At 42.9% G+C, this 20,413-nt stretch overlaps 1 protein-coding gene across 2 annotated transcripts in view; it reads left to right on the top strand.

Moving 5' to 3' along the window:
- The window catches only part of LOC130209916 (gamma-aminobutyric acid receptor subunit alpha-2), a 28,907-nt gene extending 8,697 nt beyond the window's left edge, over positions 1–20,210 (top strand). For both annotated transcript variants that reach the window (XM_056439838.1, XM_056439836.1), the window contains exons 5-11: positions 4,285–4,352; positions 6,391–6,611; positions 6,747–6,829; positions 7,739–7,882; positions 16,645–16,797; positions 17,895–18,097; positions 18,714–20,210. In XM_056439838.1, coding sequence (XP_056295813.1) covers positions 4,285–4,352; positions 6,391–6,611; positions 6,747–6,829; positions 7,739–7,882; positions 16,645–16,797; positions 17,895–18,097; positions 18,714–19,022 — 1,181 coding nt within the window. In that variant the 3' untranslated portion in view covers positions 19,023–20,210. The remainder of the gene's footprint in view (positions 1–4,284; positions 4,353–6,390; positions 6,612–6,746; positions 6,830–7,738; positions 7,883–16,644; positions 16,798–17,894; positions 18,098–18,713) is intronic.
- Positions 20,211–20,413: the final 203 nt, after the last annotated feature.

Here is a 20,413-nt window from a genome sequence, read left to right as displayed (position 1 = left end):
CACTGCTGTGATCATGACATTCCCCCACTGTGGGACTAATAAAGGAATATCTAATCTAATCTAATCCATAACCTTGGGGTCAAGGTGGCTATTGCTGCTCGTGTGATGAGTAGAACCACAACATCAGCTCATCAGTTCAAAAGGCTCGCAACGCTCCGGTGTTAAAGACATTTAATCCATTTAATCTGGACTCTACTGATCCCCATGCAGCGGTGCAATATTGTTTTTTTGCTGATGCTTTCTCTCCGTCCTCACTGTGGAGTTAGTTAAGTTGACGTTGGGGAAGTTCCTCCGTCCCCGCACACAGGCAGCTTTTTGCCTGACCCATAAAACACGGTTCAGCAGTTCCATCTGTACCAGATGCTTCAGAAGATATGAAAAGCCCATGTTTACGACTGTTGTTGTTGAATAAATGAACTTTAGGTATTGTCCTCGTCCCTGTAAATAAGCGGCCCCGGCGTCCTCCGGCATTAAATGCACTCTGGATGTTTTTAAACAGTAAACAGAGTTTTTCCCCCCCGAGGGCTGTTCTTTTATTTCTTTTATGGTTATTTTGCTCCCGTGAGGAAGCAGCATTTGTACAAATATGGTTGCTTTTGCTCGGGGAATCTGCTCCACTCTTGTAATGCAAATGGACTGGAGCTGTCACGTGGTGGTGGATTTGTGTTTCTTCCGGTTTATTATTTTAATGTTTTCATACAGTGTGGTGATTCTGATGCCACAGTTGTGGCCCGGAGGCCGGATGTCTTTGTGTCGTTCGGTTCTCGTGAACTAAAAATATCTCAGGGCGGCTCGGGAGGAATGAAATTGATTAGAATTTGGTGGTCAAAGGTCACCGTGACCTCATAAAACCTGACGAATGCACACAATTGATTTATAGGGTAAAATGATATGTTGGTGACATTTTGGACGGACGATGGATGTTAAAGCAACTCGGTTGCTTGCCGGAGGCAAAAAACCAGGACGCAAGATCGGAATTCTAGTTTAATGCCCGCTGTGATATAACAAAAATAATTGGAAAATGAATTATTGACAATATACAGTAACAACAAGCCTGCGTATAAGCCCACTTACATAGAACTATGACGAATCGCTGAGACCAAGCAACGGCTATTCAGGGGAGATCCATATAATCTCTACGAAACATCATATAAAAATGTATAAACCATTATGTGGTAATGTCAACAAACCCCCGAAACATGAACAAATTAGGCTCAACAACACACAATACATATTTCATAAGAGAAAACAGCGCTTCATAGAAGTGAAAGAGGTCAGATCTCACTTGGATATGATGCATAATTAGAAAACAACATAAATATAGAAGAATTACATCAACAACCCTAAACAGTGAAGCAATGCTCTGGAAGGCACAAAACATCTAAAGGAAACATAACGTTTCAAAATGACTTAATAATTAACATAATAATAATAATAATAATAATAGTATAATAAATATAATAATAAAATAATAATAAATAAACGTAAATGAAAGTGCCCTGGGTAAGACAAAACAAATTATATTATTTATTTAAAAAGGCACTATAACTAGACTCTTATTGAACATCGAATTAATACGAGTATTTTGCTCCTATGCACTCGTCTGAGTTCAGTCGTGCAAAATTTGGACTCATGTATATTTAAACAAAAATTATGTTTCAGAGATCGAGAGAGATGTTTCGAAAAACAATGACTGGTCCCAAAATATTGTCACGTTTAATGCTACTTCTTGCTTTGCATTGTGGGAAAACTTGAGTCCAGTATTCACGGTGCACGAGAACACGGCCAACACGCGACGTGTAAAGAACCGTAATAAGAGAACCATTTCAGACGTTCCCTGTATTAAGGAACGGAAATACAACGCGTGTATCTTTCAAAGCTCAACAACCGCGTTTCGGGTCAAACATGGTTTTTCACCTGTGAGTCCACAAAGAGCATTTCTCCTCAAATAAATCAAACTAATGGACGCCTCGGTGAGCCATCGGAGGAACCTAATCATTTTTAAATCAGCCTGATGCACAGACAAAGGCCGGGTTTACATAAATAAATGCACCTCGCCGTATGTCCCGCTGAATGGATTGCACCTCGGGCCACCTGCCACTTCCCTCACCTTATAAATAAGAAAGCATTTTCATAATATGTCCTGTTGGCGGGACGCGGGCGGCGGGTTCGGCGTCTCCGCAACACGCGAGCACTTCGCTGAGGAGTAACGATCCCTTCAGATCGTACGTGAGCCGCCGTCTGCAGCGCAGTGTCCAGTAAAACGTGAAAGCTTTTTTTTAATTGACCGAGCATGAGAGATGGAGCTTCAGTAATTATTGAAGAGGCAGAGCGTGGAGACGGCGAACGGACCTGATGCGGCGGCGGCGGCGGCACCGATGCGCTGTCGGCGTGAACATTTAGGACATGTTTTTGTTCTCCTGCAAATCAGCGTCACTGGCTCACCAAATCTTAACTTTTTTACTTCCTTCTTTACTAATCTACGTATAAATCTGTAATTTGTAAATAAATAAATTGTTAGTTTTGCTTATGAAAACTAGAATTTGTTGCTGCAAATCAAAAATCTTTGCTCTCAAAACGAAAAGCTACGATTTGAGTTTGGACGTAGTGGGATGCGCTGCTGAATGAGGGAGGAGTTTCTATTGGTGGATTGGGCTTGGCTCTTAGCTCGCTATGCTAACGGGAGGTTACGGTGAGGGGGACGTGGAGGTACGTTGGCATAATATTGCTCAGCACTTTCCTTTGTTTCATGTTGTTAGTGTCGACTTTTTTTTTTAAAGAACAAGGAGGGACGCAGCCCCACTTTCATGCCCACTACGTCCAAACTCAATTCGTAGCTTTTCGTTTTGAGTGCGAAGTTCTTTTGGATTTGCAGCAACAAATTCTTGTTTCATAATCAAAACTAACAATTAATAAACGAACATACAAGTCATTTGCTCCCAAAGCATCTTTTTTTGCTTGCGTAATAAAGACACATATGTACCTTCATAAACAATTAAGCGTTGGAAGAAAAATATCATCGATTTAACAACAACTGATTTTTTTTCATTCACTATGGATCGTGAAAATAATAACATCTTTAACTACTTATATATTCAGAACATGATGGGTTTACTGACATTTCTTTCCCTTCTGTTTGTCATCTTAAAGGCACAATGAGTCGGGTTTGCTTGGTGAAGTCGGGCCCCGCCCACTTTACGCGTTCTGGAACAATCTTTGTTGCGCAATATTTGCCGCTCTATTCCTGGGGAAAGCCTCTCAGCCGATGCGGTTTGATACTCCAGCAAACGCTTGTCGAGCAGCTACTTTGTCGATTTGTGCAACGGAGGATCATCACCGGGGGGGGGAAGCTGTTTCCATAAAGAACGAGGTCAATAATTGCTTTCCGCACACAGTCCAATGGGTCCCCGCTGAGGGGGGGAGGTGTGCTGCCCGTCAGCAGCTTCCGGCTCCGCGACTCGCTGCAATATTGATCCCAGAAAATGACCTTCGCTGTTGAACGACGGCTGTCGGGCGCTAATCTCCGCAAATACAAATGCGTTGCCTTTCCCGTGACCCCTTCACAATAAAAGCCTCCTCGTGTCTTTGATGTGAAGCAGCAGCATTAGGAAATGTAGGAAATGAAACATACTTCACATGTCTCTAAAAAAGGTTGTCGGACGGTGACCTCAGTCGTGCGTTTGGTAACTGGCAGCTGTGTCTGATTTGGCCTCGGCTGCTGGTGATTGGCAATCAGTCAGCAGCCGAGGCCACCCTTATAAAAGCTCCCACTTGAGAGTGGAGGAGGAAGGTGAGCAGAGGCGCATGTTTGGCGGTCTGCTCGGTGTGTGTTTCGAGAATAAAAGCATGTCTTCGAGCAAAACCTCTCTGTGTCTGGTGGATCCTTGGTGCTGGTGGGGGAAGCCCACGGGTGGCGGGGTCAGGCCTGCTACAGTAACATTGGTAGCTAACGGGAACGGCGGTAGCTAACGGGTATGGCGGACTTCGCCACTGGAGATGAAAATTACTTCTAAATTGGGATTGATTTTGTGAAAACTGTAGTGATCATAACAACAAACTCAAATGTGTTTTCAAACCCATCATTGCTCAATGTTGCCTCTGAGATTCAGATTTAGATTTATTTGCCTGTACAAAAAAACCTGTGACGAGTCCGACATTTCTTTTTTTGTAAAAGCCACGTGTATGTTAAAAGGAATCTCATATTCTCCACTTTAATGCCTCTTTAACTGTTTTCATTTGAACGTGTGTTAATGCCTCTCATTGTTATTGTTGTCTCTTATCCAGACAGGATCACTGAGGTGAAGACAAACATCTACGTCACCAGCTTCGGACCAGTTTCAGACACAGACATGGTGAGAGCAGACATTGGACACTTATTTATCCTGTTTGATTATTCACCCACATCTTTGCTGCTGAAAACAACAACAACAACAACACAAGAACAACACCACTCCACAGGACGGCCTTGTACTCCCCGTTCATACTTTAAAGAAGAAAAGATGCCTCTTTTGGTTTATTTTTAGAACCATTACCGCTTTCCCTCCTTTCATTTTTAGCATCATCGCCTTCTCCCTCTCTCCACACACACACACACACACACACACACGCACGAAGCTGAAGTGGGACGAGTTGTCCACACTACGGCACGATGTCTATTCATCTGACAATTTTCATCTTATAAATTATTGAAAGTCCTCTTGTTATTCCAGTCACTGCTTTGTTTATCCGGGGCTTTCCTGCTTATCATTCTGAAACATGCGCCCGCCCTCACATCATATTATCAGCGTCCCTTCTGTCCCATTTTTCCGAGTGATTGATCCATTGATTTAGCAGTTATGACGTTGGAGTTCAATGCTGTGGCCCCTGAAAGATATGTAAACTAGGAGGCACGCAGTTCAACTTAAATCAGCACTTATGCGGACACAATTTAATACATTATTAAAAAATGTAAATGAGCTCACGGAGTAAATCCCCAGATCCAGATCCCCACAGCGATCGACTACATTTCTACCTCAGGGTCTCCCTCCGCTGCATTTCAGCCAAATCATTCCTGACAAGCAAAAGGTCAGAGGTCATCATGAGCTGTCGACAGCCAGTAACGCTCAAACCCAAGAAGTAGGCTCGTAAGAGGCCCAGATATCATACACAATATACATATTTCCATCATCTTAATGTAATTTTATGTTTGCACAAGTCAACAGAATGGTTCAGTAAAATAGGTCTTAATACATCCTCCTGGCTGACGTTCTCCTGACATGTTCTCCTGACATGTTCTCCTGAAACGTTCTCCTGACATGTTCTCCTGACACGTTCTCCTGACATGTTCTCCTGACACGTTCTCCTGACACGTTCTCCTGACACGTTCTCCTGACATGTTCTCCTGACACGTTCTCCTCACATGTTCTCCTGACACGTTCTCCTGACACGTTCTCCTGACACGTTCTCCTCACATGTTCTCCTGACATGTTCTCCTGACACGTTCTCCTCACACGTTCTCCTGACACGTTCTCCTGACACGTTCTCCTGACATAAACTAAATTAGAGGTCTCTGGCTCAGAACTATATAAGCAACGCAGACATTACATAATTCGTTTTTGGTGATTTTATATTTGACACGAATAAAACGTATAAAACATCAGTAAATATATCGCCAAAATTGTCTGGTGAGAAAAACACAGTTAGATGATATCTAAACTAAACTATGCTTGTGCTCTGAGGGGTCGTTTGTGCGTTCCTTTTCCCTTCAAATATAATGTTCGCGATTATTAGTTCTACAGTCGGCTTATTTCAACACAAAAAAACAATACGAAGAGACCAAATAGTAATAATGATTTAGTGTAATGAGCTAAGAGAAAGGCTTTAGTTTGTGTGTCAGTGTCCCGCGGTCTAAACGTCACAGGCCTTTCAAACTGAGAAGAAAAACACTATCTCAATTTATCTCCCTCTCACGCTCTCTTGCTGTGCGTGAATCACACACACACACACACACACACACACACACATTTCAGAGTGCAGCGCTTTCTGCCCGAAACCTTTCAAAAAATATATATTTTCCTTTCCGTGACAACAGAGGATTGCAGGTCAAGGGGTCGCCTCGGCCTCGGAGAGCCGAGAGGAACACGGGGAACTCACCTTTGATGGAGCGTTGACAAATAGAGAGCCAATCGGTGCACGGCTTTTAAAGCGGCAGGGGGAAGTCAGTCGTGAAGACCTGCTGCTTGTCGGGCAGCGGAAAGTGCCCCGTGTTTTATTTAGCAATGTTCGTCAGGGACAACAAGACTCATATTTTCGTATAGTGGAAAGTTGAAACATAAGAAATAAAAGTAATAATAACAGTTCTATTATTTATTCATGTCCCCCCCCCCCCCTCCTCCCCTCCTCCGCCCACAGGAGTACACCATAGACGTTTTCTTCCGGCAGAGCTGGAAGGATGAGAGGTTGAAATTTAACGGGCCGATGAATATTCTGCCCCTCAACAACCTGATGGCCAGTAAGATCTGGACCCCGGACACTTTCTTCCACAATGGGAAGAAGTCCGTGGCTCACAACATGACCATGCCCAACAAGCTGCTGAGGATCCAAGATGACGGCACTCTGCTGTACACCATGAGGTAATGCCAGTCACCAAGTCGTAGAGTTGCGTTTAACGCGCCGAGGTGGATTTAAAGGAACAGTCCGACTAATCGGTGCTGTTTGATTTCCGTGCATTTGCAAAGTCTCCTTACTTTTATGTGAATTGGATGCAGGTTGACTGTGCATGCAGAGTGCCCGATGCATCTGGAGGATTTCCCCATGGACTTTCATTCTTGTCCACTCAAATTTGGCAGCTGTGAGTAACTCTGATGATGATGATGATGATGATGATGGTAGCACCTGAGGGACCTATGAGTGAAAAGCTATTTTCTTTCTTTCTTCATTTACTTTTAGCCATGCAGGTTGATTCTTTGGCCAGAGCCTCAGGACCTGCATGACTTACTTTTCGGCAAGGAGAACTTCAAATTTTGAACAAAATGCAGCAATTAAAAAGATCTATATAGAATAACTGACAGAGAAAGGAGTAAATAAATAAATATTGTTGGATAAATATTGGATTGTGGATGTTCCATATGGGGGAATGAACTCTAAACTCATCCAAATATTTTATTTTGTGAATTTTAATCTGTTGTAATCCCTAATTTATTGCTATGGCTTCTTCACATTTGGATGAATAACTTTTTGCTTCACGCTGCTTTTTAAGATCTTGATTTTAAAAAACAAAGGATTATTGAGAACCAGGGCCCCAGTGCATGGTGGTTCATGTCTGAAATGCCTTGGCTTCTCACATTAATTCAATATATACTGTCAATACATTCATGTGGCTTATAGTATTTCCCATGAAGCTCATTTATTGCAACAATACAGCAATCTGTAGCGCGACATGAATGGCAGAATGTTTTAAATGAGTTTTTTCCTGTTTCATCAGACATTCATATAGGCTTTGAAATGTCCCATTCAGTGTATGCTGTGACGGAAAAGGGCAAATGTCACTGTGCATCAATTGCTCGTTGGCGTTTTATAAATTCCATTGTCAGCCACTGAGAGATTTTTTTTTTTTCCACAGCATTCATTTTTCCTCTCTAGAAATGCAGCTTCACACACAATGTTGTCTGGGCTTTTCATTTGGGTCACTGAAAAATCATCAATAGCTGCAGCTGCATCCCAGGTTTATATCCTCTTCTGCTTCTTCTTTTTTGTATAGATGCGTACACCATCTCAGAAGTGAATTATGAATGGACTATAAATGCCTCCGACTCCGTGGTGGTGGAACGAGAAAGCTCCCGCCTGAACCAGTACGACCTGCTGGGGCAAACGGTGGGACAGGAGACGATCAAGTCGAGTACGGGTAAGCTGACGTGGCGGTGTAGTTCAAAAAAGGTAGAGGGGGTCAAACCCCTGGCATCACACTGACCTCCGTCCTCTGCAGTGAATGATCCTCCAAATAAATAAAAAAACGTCTCAGGAATAGCACAGAAAGTGGATTTGGTGTATTTTCCAACATTTAAGAAATGACAAAGCCACCAAAATGTGCATATTTAATAAGAAACACAAGGCGTCAAGTTATAAATAAAGTCAGGTCTACGTCATGTTAAAAAAACATCAACCCCTGGTTTTCAAAGGGTGAAGTAAATGCCCAGCAGGGGGCGGCTCCTCTGGTTGCAAAAATAAATCAGATTGTATAGAAGTCTATGAGAAACCTATTTATTACCGCAGTAAACATGGTAAACACAAGTGTATGGTTCTAATCTCTAGTTTATTTAATACAGCATGATGTTCATTTAGTAAATGATGGTCCCATTTAGAGTCAAATAGACCATTAAAGCAAGGTGTGCTTTAGGGCGGGACTAACTTCTGAGTGACAGGTCGATGGCATGGTCAACATGTTGGTCGTCTAGAGCAGTGGTTCTCAAATGGGGGCACGTGTACCCCTGATGGTACGTAAAGGCACTCCAGGGGATACGGGAGATTTAAGAATATATATAGAAGTCTAACTCTAAAACTTCTCATGTGGCTCTTTAGCACAAAACTGTGACCTGAAAACTTTGAGTGAGCCAGAAACACAGATATCTCAGTTCCAATCGGTGTGAACATCAAACTGGGAGGATCTTGTGCTCGTCTGGGTTAGATGTTGCAGGAGGCGTCCGCGGCTCGCTGTGAAACGCTTGCTATGTTTTGTTGTTGTTGTTACCTTCGCATTGAAAATGCGGAAGGTTATGTTTTGATCGCCGTGTATTTATTTATTTATTTGTATGCGTGTTACTCGCATAACACAAAAAATATTAAACCGAATCGCATGAAATTTGGTGGGATGATTGGTTATTATCCGGGGACCATTTGATTCGATTTTGAGATCAATTGCGTCAAAGGTCAAGGTCAAGGTCATGAAAAGGTCAACATCTTCTTTTTACCATAGCACGGTCAATTTGTATCCAATTGGCATGCAACTAATGCCAACATGTTCATAATTCAATGCCCAATCTTGTGATATGCGAAGGTATGCACTCTACCGAGTGCCCGTTCTAGTTGTTGTTGTTGTTGCCTTTTTTGTGACTCACAGAGCAGAGATATATTTGCTCGGGCTTCTACGTGACGGAGATTCGACAAAGCAAGAATTCGGCACGTCATGCGTCTTGAATTCCCCACTTTGTTTTCCGTATTTTGTTAATCTGCATTTCACTTGGCCTGGAGACTTTTTAAATAAGCAGCACGACAGGTGAGCCGCTGCTCCACTTCATAACGCCCCCCCTCCCTCCACCCCCTCCACCCCCTCCTTATAGGAGAACAAAGACGAGCAGACATCCCAAAGCAGTGCAGTTTCTCTGGATGGATTTTAAATGAATAATTAAACATTTTTTAAAAGGACAGATGCTGATGCAGAATTAGACGTGAGGGAGCGCGTCTGTCCGTCGTCGCTGTCAGTCACTAACAGGAGGAGCTCTGGGAGGAAAGAAAAAGCTGCTCTCGTGTTCTTCTTCTGATTCTAAGTGTCTTACATTGCCGCCTAAAGACTAAAATGTCTCACAAAAGTGAAGTGATGCGGGAAATGACAACAACAACAAAATCGATGTTGTGGGCCCAGGAAGTGAATCACTCGGCGTGCATCGGCATCCACTCTGATGGACCCGCGGGAGACGGTAGCGAGTGAATCCATCAGTGGCGAGCTCATTAGTGGACGGGGTGATTAACTCTGGTGGAGTCCAGAGTTGTAAAACATGGACTTGAAGAACAAAATGAACGGGTACAAAGTGTGTCGAGCTCTCCGAAAGGTTTTGAAGAAAAGAAAAATGATATCGGCTAATAGACTTATTAGCTGAAGCCTTTTCACAAATATGGGGTGCACTATTAATGCTGCATTCACAGGGAATCAGACAAACGGTGGACGGTCAAACCAGATATTAGAGCAGGATGTTATAATGAGATGAGGCAGACACAGAATACAACCGGATGATTTTTAAGAAAGTTAAGTCTGCGATAGCATAACAAGGGCAAGCTGCATTTTTTGATTATTTAAAATATATGTATATTTATTTTCATTTGACAAATGAACAAGACAAGGACTTTAAGGATACTTTAATGGAGAAAGAATAGTGTAAAGAACAACAAAAAACAGACCTAAAATAATGTAAAAAACCACATAAAATAACATATTCCCACATTCTGACATAAATACATCTGGGTTCCATCATCAAATCCAGTCATCATCGGCACCAGTGCTTTTAATCTGGCGGGGCAAAGTCCGGCCCAGAGGGGTCCACCACGTCTACGGCCGGTTCCCATATCTTGACATTGTCATGGAGGGTGTGGGTCATTTTTTCCAGTCATCCGTAGAAGTGGGAAAGCTGCATTTGTATAGCTATACGTGCATTACTAGAATAATGACCCAGAATAGGAGACACACAATGCTTTTTATTGTGTTGTATTGCATCACTCTAGCGACATCTGGTCCTGCGTCTGATTAGCTTGTCTTTTCCCCGTTGCGTCCAGAAGGTGTTGTCCGTCTGCCGTCTACCGTCTGCATGTTCGCCTGTGGAAGCAGCTCTAGAGAGAGAGAGCGCGGTCGTCCTCTTCTTTGCCTTTACAAAAAAAATACAAACGTTGTCAACCGTGTGTTTCCCAGCTCTCACGTGAGCCGCGAGCGTTAGCACGCAGGGCTAACTAGCTTAATTGTACCACTTTTTTTCCTTCTTTTAAAATATTCCCAAAGAGAACACGTAATACTCTTTTCAGAAGGTTATTTACAGGTTTTTACACCGTATTTAGGTTAAGTGCTGTTTGATAGAGGGCAGAATGCCTGCAGGCATAGAAACAGAGATTAAATGGAAAGGATTAGCGAAGCGGTCAATTCTCCCTCCTTCAAGTCTCCTTGTTACAGTTCTTCTACGTTGTGTATAAAAAGATGTTCAGGCTTGTTTTAATGCACTGAGACATATATTTAATAAACATATATTTGAGATGTATAGCAGTAACCACATCCACTGCTCATGTCTGTACAGAAACACATCAAATATAATAATACACTTTCTACAGGCATAATTGTTCACACACTGAATACAGAAAACAACAATTACATAGATATGCTGTTTGAAGAAAGAGATAATCAGGGCTAAAAATAGAAGGAAAACTAATTCAAAGACTCAAAAGCAAAGAAACGGGGCCAGAACTGGAGTCTACGGGTCAGACGGGTCCTTCCAAGTCCGCGCTACCAGAGCACACATTGGATGGTACTGGCGCCGGTATGCGGTAGAAAATGGATAAGTGTGTTCTTTTTTTATTTAAAAAAAGAAAATTCACAAAATTAACATTTTTTATAACAAGAAATCTTTTTTTATTCCTTCAAACATTATACGCAGATTAAAAACATGTAGGGCCTATTAAAAAAAATTATAACATCAATCGGGATTTGAACAATTATTGTTGATTTACAAACAAATAAAACACACAGTTAACATTCCCCCCCTCCAATCAACCAGACTCCATTGGACAACCACAGGCTGTGACATTGTAAGCAGGAAAAAACAGTTTTCAATGAATACACACATTCACAGGGTGACTGGAGAACACTGAGGATCAAAGATGTCCGTCACTTGGTCTTCTTTGTCGTACCGCTCATTTCAATTCAATTCAGTTTATTTTGTAGAGCCCATTATCACAAATTACACATTTGCCTCAGAGGGCTTTACAATCTGCACACATCCGGCATCCCCGTCCCAGGACCTCACATCGGATCATGTTTCGAGCTTAATTCTGTTGCTTGCGATCGTGTCACACAGCAAATGGGAATGGAAATACAAATGGACTCTGCCACGCGGCCCTCCTCTCGGTAAAGCTCACTCCTTGGGCAATGCATGGTGGCAGAGTGAAACACGCAGGGACCATTGCAAATAATTCCCATATATCCATTTATCCGCTTATCTGGGGTCGGATCACGGTGGCAGCAGGCCTAGCAGACAGTCGGGAAGAATTATGAATCATGGTGGTATCAAGGAGAAAGAACTTTAAAAAACAAGTTAAATAGAGAAATAAGTTCTGAATATGATTGGTTTCACGGGGATTCCCAAAATCGACGAACACCTGCTGCCTCCCTTTTGCTCCGCCTGGATCGACGGCACCTTTTAAGTCAAGTAGTGAGAGGCTGTTCATGTGGGTGAAGGTTAGGAGGAAGCACACTCGTCTGTCACTGAGCAACAGAGGAGGTGCAATTTTAGAAATACTACTGATAAGAAAATGTGATGAGAGAAGCTGAAGAGATTCAGGATAGCAGTATAATAATACTAATCATAATCGTAATGGTGAGAAACGTGTAGGCGTGCTGCAATTACAAGGAGAACAAGTGTTTTCCTGCATATTTTAGTCCATTTTCAAGAGGTATCTTTGAATATGGACACTTTAGTCAGTTTGTGTGAAGATGGACACTAAGGACCATTTTCACAAAGCAGGTTTGAGTGAATATAGATGGATGCAGGGACACACGACCACCGGTATCGGAGGTATCGGAGGGAGTCTGTCAATGTTTCCAGGTCCACGGTTTTCCCGCGGAATTGGGCTACTTTTGAAGTGTTGCCGCGGGTTGAATTTTTTGTCCGCTGGTTCGGGTAGACCTATTTTGCATGCAAATTACATGAATATCTTTAAATAAAAATCCATATTTTAAATGAAATAATTTATTTATACCCAAATCCTACCAAACTGACTCCAGATCAGCACATGGACATGGACTTTAAAAGGAGTGTATATGGTTTGGCACGGGCATATTTTGAGTTCTGATATTGGGCTGGTTTTTGGGCTGGTTTTGATTGGCCATTGGGCTGGTTTTGTCACACAGACCTGGCAACCCTGGAGTCTGTTGTTGTGTCATGAGGGGGCGACGTGAAGAAAGAGGGACATTTTGAGGGCCGTGAAAGAGTTTGAGAAGTTCTGTTGCCGGTGGATCTGTAAAGTCACGGGTCGGGGGAGTTGGACCTCACATGTTTCATACGTGTAGACCTGGTCTTTGATTGTGTGGTAATCCCCGATGCTCTAGCCAGATCATCGCGACAGCATCCTCATCCTGATTATAGCAATTGAAGAGGTTTAACATATTTTACCTTTTGCGTGCGGATAAAATGCTTCCACCAAAAGGGAAGAAATAGATCCCTACGCCGAGTGCTCCGCCTCGACTCCCTATGGGTCTCAATTACCGGTGTGGAGCGTTTCCCCTCGTGACTGCGTCCCATTGTCAGGGGAATCCCTGCTTCGCTTTCACTGAGGAAGAGGTTCCTCCCATGCTCTAAATGCTTCTATCTCGGTTAAGTGGTGTGCACGCTGCCTTTTTTTCGGGTAGGAGGCAGAATGCCTGCCGGTGACTCTTCCCTCCTGTTGAACTCGTCACTCCACATTATCTGATTGGCTGCCTTTTTTAAAATGAATTATTCATCACTCGTGTGTCAGTGTTTGGTGTAGCGTACTTGCAAACTAGGTCATTTGGCACGAAGGAATGTGCTCTTGGGCTTTCGCAGGGGACGGACATCTTGCATAAGACCCTGAACGCACCGGCACTCAGCCACACGTCCATGTGGTCGCTATACTTTAAAAGCACTCAGTGAAACTGTTCCGGTTTCCACGAGGCTTGCGTGTTTTGTTTTGTTGTTGAAAACATCTTGTGCATTATAGATGAGAACAAACCAAACAGAACGGTGGGTAATGCTTCCCTTCACATGGTGTGGGAGAGATACCGTACGTAACGAGCCCATCCCGACGTGAACTCTGACAGGCGACCGTAGTTTTCTATTTTCCTCCGCTTTGGATTCAAACCGATAATCAAAGAGTTATTTTAATCTCCTCTCCGATTTTCACTTGGTTGTATTTTGCGTATTCTTGGCCTGCCGTCAGTTAGCATGTGTTTTTGTGACTGATGGCTGTAAATGAGGTTGTTTGAACCCAGGAGTAGAGGTGTACACATTACGTCGTTAATAAAGTGTTCATATACTTGGGTAGTATACGTCGTTATATTATACTACATCTGTTATTTAAAACCTACAGTTACGGATTGTTTTGGCCTCATGGGGGCAGCAGAAACAAGCCGTAAACACAACAATGTCATATTATCATCTTTTAAGGTTCAATGGGCAGGTAGTTGGCTTTTTACCAGTGGCGGGCCGTCAGGGCCAGCAAGGCCTTCTCTGCTGGCCTAAACATCATCAGAATATATATTTGTTTCTAAATATATTTTCCCACAAATATGTATTCAATTATTTCCCAGAGTAAGAGTTATTCTCTTAATTTCATAGCGTTCCTCTTGGTTGCGCTGCTGCCAGCGCCAGGTTGAGATTTGGAGGGCTGGTGTTTATGTTAGATCTTTTATCCAATCATATTCAGCCATCGTGTGTTGCCAGGGGGCTAAAATCTGCCCTTAGGCCTTCAGAATCAACATTGCGGGCGCTGGTAGCTTCAAGTGAATGGGAATGACAATGTTGTGTCAACCAATCAGCTTTAGAGTTGGCTCCTGTAGGCCTTCTAGAAGGCCCCGGAACCGGCACAGGAGCAGCTAGCAGGCGGAGTGCTGCACGTCTTTTGATTGGATTACCAATATTGAGAGGCGGGTCCTATGGGCAGGTAGACGCAAAACCTCAGAACTAGGAAACTGAATTTGATAAAGGAATTAATTCGCGGACTACAAAGCTGTTTTTTCAACCCACAATGGCGGAAGGAGGAGAAGATGTCGATTTGGTCGAGCATATACTTTTTTCTTTTGGTGCGACAATGCCCTGTTTAGTGAACAAACTAGTGCCAGTGACTTTTCTTCTTCTTTTTCTCCGTCCCGATGCGCGCATTCTGCAGCGCGCGAGACGGAGAGCCGAGAGAAATGACATGCTGTTGTGTAGATACGATCAACATCAGACGGCTGTTTAGTTTAATAAATGAACAAAGACGTGCTATAGAGAAAATGACGGGGGCGGGCCAATTTTTTAAAATGTCATGCGATCTACCAATACTACGCCGCGATCGACGTATTGAGCAGCCCTGGTCTAGAGCCATGGCATCATAATGATCGTAATAAGAGGTGGATTAATTCAGGTGGGACTGTGTAGGACCTCACTGAAGGCCCAGGCCCCAGGCCCGCCACTGCTTTTTACAGATCTGGCTGATGCGAAGTAACATTAGCAGACGTTTTGTGACGTTTTATTTCGTCCACCTGGCAAAATATCTGACTTTTGTTTTGTTCACCAGCCGCTTGATTACTTTCTCTGGTTGCTGTGAAAACCAGAGAGGCTGAATCAAAAACAGTAAAGCTATGAAAACCAAAACCAGACAGGGAGATGCTAAAAATCCCGACCCCTCCTCCTCCTCCACAGCATCGACACTGGCATGCAAATTAAATTACAGAAGATGTCGAGCTCCACGGGGTACTGTGGGAGCATTTCTACTAAATTCCAGTACCTTGGTGGTGTGTGTGTGTGTGTGTGTGTGTGTGTGTGTGTGTGTGTGTGTGCGTGTGTGTGTGTGAGAGGGAATTGGTCCTCAAGTGCTGGAATCGCAGGTGGTAAAACGACAGAGCAACAGAATAAAAAGAAGGAATTTAAAAAATCGTTTGGGATTAGTCCTTTGAATTGACCACCCAACAAACACACACACACACACACACACACACACTGAAAAGGGCTTTCCTCTTGCCGAGTGGCAGCGTGTATCAAGGCCTGCGCTTCAGGATTGTCTCTCTGTTCCGTTGCCATGGAGAACACATCTTTCTCTCCTCACGTCTAATCTCAGCCTCTCTTTGAGACATCTTCTATTTGGAAAGCCCGCCTGCCGCTGCAGCTTCGCTCGGCCGACAGGAAATCACACCGCCGGCTTTTCTCTGGACGCAGGTATCATTCCATCAAACGCGAACCACGTCTGCTTTGGCGTCTCGGAGCAGTGAACATGCAACAGGAAGGGGTCTTTTATGAGCATTGATAAAGTCACTTCATAAAAGACCCCTTCCTGTGCAGTGGGAGTTTCCAACGCTTCCCCCGTGCACTCGACCATCGTGGCCATTTCTACCATCCCACCTGTAGTCTGTGCCTCATCCTACCTGCTTATTTATTTTCGATTGATCGCTTCCAAATGATCTGAATCTTCCATTCTAAACTACATTGCTGCGTTTGGGTTTGATTATTCGCGTTTTCAAGAACGTTGCTTTTACTTTGAAGAAATCTAGATTTTTGCTTCTTGCAATCGAATATTATTTGTGGTGGCAGTGGTAAATATTTGTGTACAGTACGTGTCGCTTTATTTTTTTAGTAGTCGGCGTTGCATTCTCTGTAATTTAGCTGTATAGTTAACCCTATAGGGCTTTAATACAGGGGGAATCGGATTCAACAACATGGCAACTGCCATAAAATATATATTTAGGAGCACTTCTATCATGATTATAATAACCTCTTTTCCAAAAAAATAAAAGCAGATTTACAGAAACAGGTTTTGATCATTTCCTCCAGAGACGTTAATCTAACCAGAGTGCACAGGTGTCAAATGCAGGCATGCAAAAACATGAATTGAAGTCATGTGACGTAAACTGAGCGTGGATTACTGCGTAGACGAGAGCGCTGGTACTCAACCATCATATGCCCCTGATTCTTGTCCCCGCAGGTGAATACAAGGTGATGACGGCTCATTTCCACCTGAAGAGGAAGATCGGCTACTTCATCATCCAGACGTACCTCCCGTGCATCATGACGGTCATCCTCTCCCAGGTGTCTTTCTGGCTGAACAGAGAGTCGGTGCCGGCGAGGACCGTGTTCGGTGAGTGTCGGCCTCCGTCAGCGGCCTTTTCTCACACACACACACACACACACAGACACAGACACACACAACGAACGGACAGCAAACACGCTAGTTAGTCACGTCTGTGAGCACGAGGGGTTAATCCAGCGGTGGACTGGAAGTTGCTGACGAATGGAGGGAGCAGGAGAAAACAGGATGAAACGAGGAAAGAGGAACGAGGAAAGAGGAAAGAGGAGGCCGTTCTGAGAGGCTTCAGTGTTTTATTTTTTTAATCCAGTTGGGAAAGCTACTGTTGGACTGGTCTGTAAGTCAAGTGGAACTAATAACAGTGACCTAAGACTGGAGGCGGAACACCAGATACAGAAAAACAGTAGTGGCAGTGTCACCTATATACTATATATATGTTTTTCTGTATACATATATATATATATGCTTTTCTGTATGTATATATATATATACTGTATATAGGTGACACTCCAACTTTTTACGTTTATACACTACCGTTCAAAAGTTTGGGGTCATCCAGACAATTTCGTGTCTTCCATGAAAACTCACTTTTATTTATCAAATGAATTGAAAATTGAATAGAAAATATAGTCAAGACATTGACAAGGTTAGAAATAATGATTAATATTTGAAGTATTCATTTTGTTCTTCAAACTTCAAGCTCAAAGGAAGGCCAGTTGTATAGCTTATATCACCAGCATAACTGTTTTCAGCTGTGCTAACATAATTGCACAAGGGTTTTCTAATCAGACATTAGTCTTCTAAGGCGATTAGCAAACACAATGTACCATCAGAACACTGGAGTGATAGTTGATGGAAAAGGGCCTCTATACACCTATGGAGATATTTCATTATAAACCAGACGTTTCCACCGAGAATAGTCATTTACCACATTAACAATGTATAGTGTGTATTTTTGATTAATGTTATCTTTATTGAAAAAAACTGCTTTTCTTTGAAAAATAAAGACATTTCTAAGTGACGCCAAACTTTTGAACGGTAGTGTATATATATGTTTTTTCTGTCTATATATATATATGTATATATACACCGAAAAATGTATATATATATAAAGGAATGTGATTTTCTTTCTTTCCGCCCATCTCCAGGTGTCACCACCGTCCTCACCATGACGACGCTGAGTATAAGTGCCAGGAACTCCCTCCCCAAGGTGGCCTACGCCACCGCCATGGACTGGTTCATCGCCGTCTGCTACGCCTTCGTCTTCTCCGCCCTCATCGAGTTCGCCACCGTCAACTACTTCACGAAGCGCGGCTGGGCCTGGGACGGGAAGAGCATCGTGACGGAAAAGGTAATGAGGAGACGTGATGTATTATAGCTTAGAGCTGGTGTAAGGAAGTAAAAAAAAAAACTCATAATTCTTCTCTAATATCTCCTTAATATCTAATATATATCTATTGTATATTATAGTGAAAATATATACAAATTTCTCATCCAAACCACATTTTACGAGATCGCATGTGAACATCTCACGATAACGTTATAAATTCACCTTCGCCCAGTCCTCCTTTTCACTGAACGGAGCCTGAACGCATCATAACAGAACCGAACCGAACCTTCGTTCTGCTTGTGTCAACTTAAAAATCATGGATAATCAAAAGCATAAATTCCGAAGTCCTAATCGCATATTTTATTGATTATTGGTGGATAGCGATTGTATTCGGAGGGCCACGGACCGGTAGCGGTCCGATTCACTACTACATGGAAGTTACAAGTAACAAAACGTGTGAGAGTCACGGTGCATCCGTGTGAAATTGTTGACATATTCGTCCCTGGCGCCGATCCGTTACCGCTCTCCTTCATTTCCATGTGTTTTTAAAGTCATGCGTGGATGGCGACGCGTTCAAGGTCGCCGTCTCTCTTCCGAACCTTTTTTTATGCGTCTAATCCTCGCGGTGTTCTCACAGAAAAAAGAGCGGGCGTCCGTCATGAAGAAGAACAACGCCTACGCCGTCGCGGTGGCCAACTACGCGCCGAACATCTACAAGGACTCCGGCGCACTTCCGACCATCGCCAAAGGGGGCGCTTCAGATCCTAACAAGCCCAGAGAGGACGGCAGAGTCCCCGACAGCAAGAAGACGTTCAACAGCGTGAGCAAAATCGACCGGATGTCGAGGGTTTTGTTCCCGGTTCTCTTTAGCAGCTTCAACCTGGTTTACTGGGCCACCTACTTAAGCAGAGAACCCAATATAAAGAACATGGTCCCCTCTAATTAGAGACCAGCGTTGGCCGGGTTCTGGTCTGGGGACGAAGAGACGAACCAAATACCTCCAGCAGCTGTGCACACATACCTTTGCAGAGTTCTGGATTGCAGCGTGATCCTCGATCTCCTGCCTGTTTTCTACACCGTCTGCAGCACTTTTGACAAGGCTGTCTTTTGTGAATGTGTACGTACGTTTATATTCATGGTGACATATCGTGTGATTACTTTTAATTAGAGTGCATATTTCCTTGATTGTATGTTTCCAATTACAGTACGTGGCCACTGTACATACAAATCAAATGAACACATAAACATGAACACAGACTTTTTATTTAAGATTACTTCTTGTTGTGTTGAATTGTTCTAGTAATGCCCACTCTTGATATTACAGTATTTATTTGTCTTTTATGTGAAAGTGACTGATTTTCTAATTTTTCTCACTTCATCTGACGTTTAGTTTTCTGTCCGAGCCGATGCAAAAAACTAACGTGTATGATGTCGTTCCAGTGTAAATGTTGTTTTCTTGTCTGTGACTGCAGGTATGGGGCTGCAATCACATTGAACTCCAGAATTATTGAAACACTCCAAGCCAAAAAAAAGTGTGTTTGTTCATGAAACACCGTTCGGTGCTGATATTAGTTATTAACATGACAATGAGACAGAACTACAGAAGATGCACACAGTGTGCGTCGAGGGAAAACTCTAGCAGTCATTTATTTACACATTCACAAGTCATTATTGTTTTCATTCATGAATCGTGACATAAGGAAAAAGCCATTCAGTCAAAAAGGTGCTTTTACTGAATTGGACAAAGCTGGTATAATAACACTGACCCTATGTTTAAACATGTGGGCTGTCAAGTGTTCTTTCAGATTTTAATCTAAACTCAGAAACTACAATATATTATCAAGAGAAACGTCATGAACTGAAATAACCTCCAATTCAAAATATAAAAAAACTGAAACCCGACCTAGTATTGTCTGATAAAGTTGTTGGCCAATGTATTAGCAAACAAAGTGCCTATTGACGCATTCCAACAGTCAGAAGCAACATTTTCATTGCATTGGACTTTTCCCCCTCCTATCTTTACCTTCGCATTGAAAATGCGGAAGGTAATGTTTTGATCGCTCTGTATTTATTTATTTATTTGTATGCGTGTTACTCGCATAACTAAAAAAGTATTAAACCGAATCGCATGAAATTTGGTGGGATGATTGGTTATTATCCGGGGACCATTTGATTAGATTTTGGGATCGATCGGGTCAAGGTCAAGGTCATGACAAAATCTTATTTTTACCATAGCGCGGTCAATTTGTATCCAATTGGCATGCAACTAATGCCAACATGTTCATAATTCAATGCCCAATCTTGTGATATGTGAAGGTATGCGCTCTACCGAGTGCC

This window comes from Pseudoliparis swirei, chromosome 19 (assembly GCF_029220125.1).
Source record: "Pseudoliparis swirei isolate HS2019 ecotype Mariana Trench chromosome 19, NWPU_hadal_v1, whole genome shotgun sequence".
In the NCBI taxonomy this organism is placed as follows: domain Eukaryota; kingdom Metazoa; phylum Chordata; class Actinopteri; order Perciformes; family Liparidae; genus Pseudoliparis; species Pseudoliparis swirei.
Note: the sequence above shows the minus strand (reverse complement) of the source record. Positions and strands in the feature narration are given on the sequence as shown.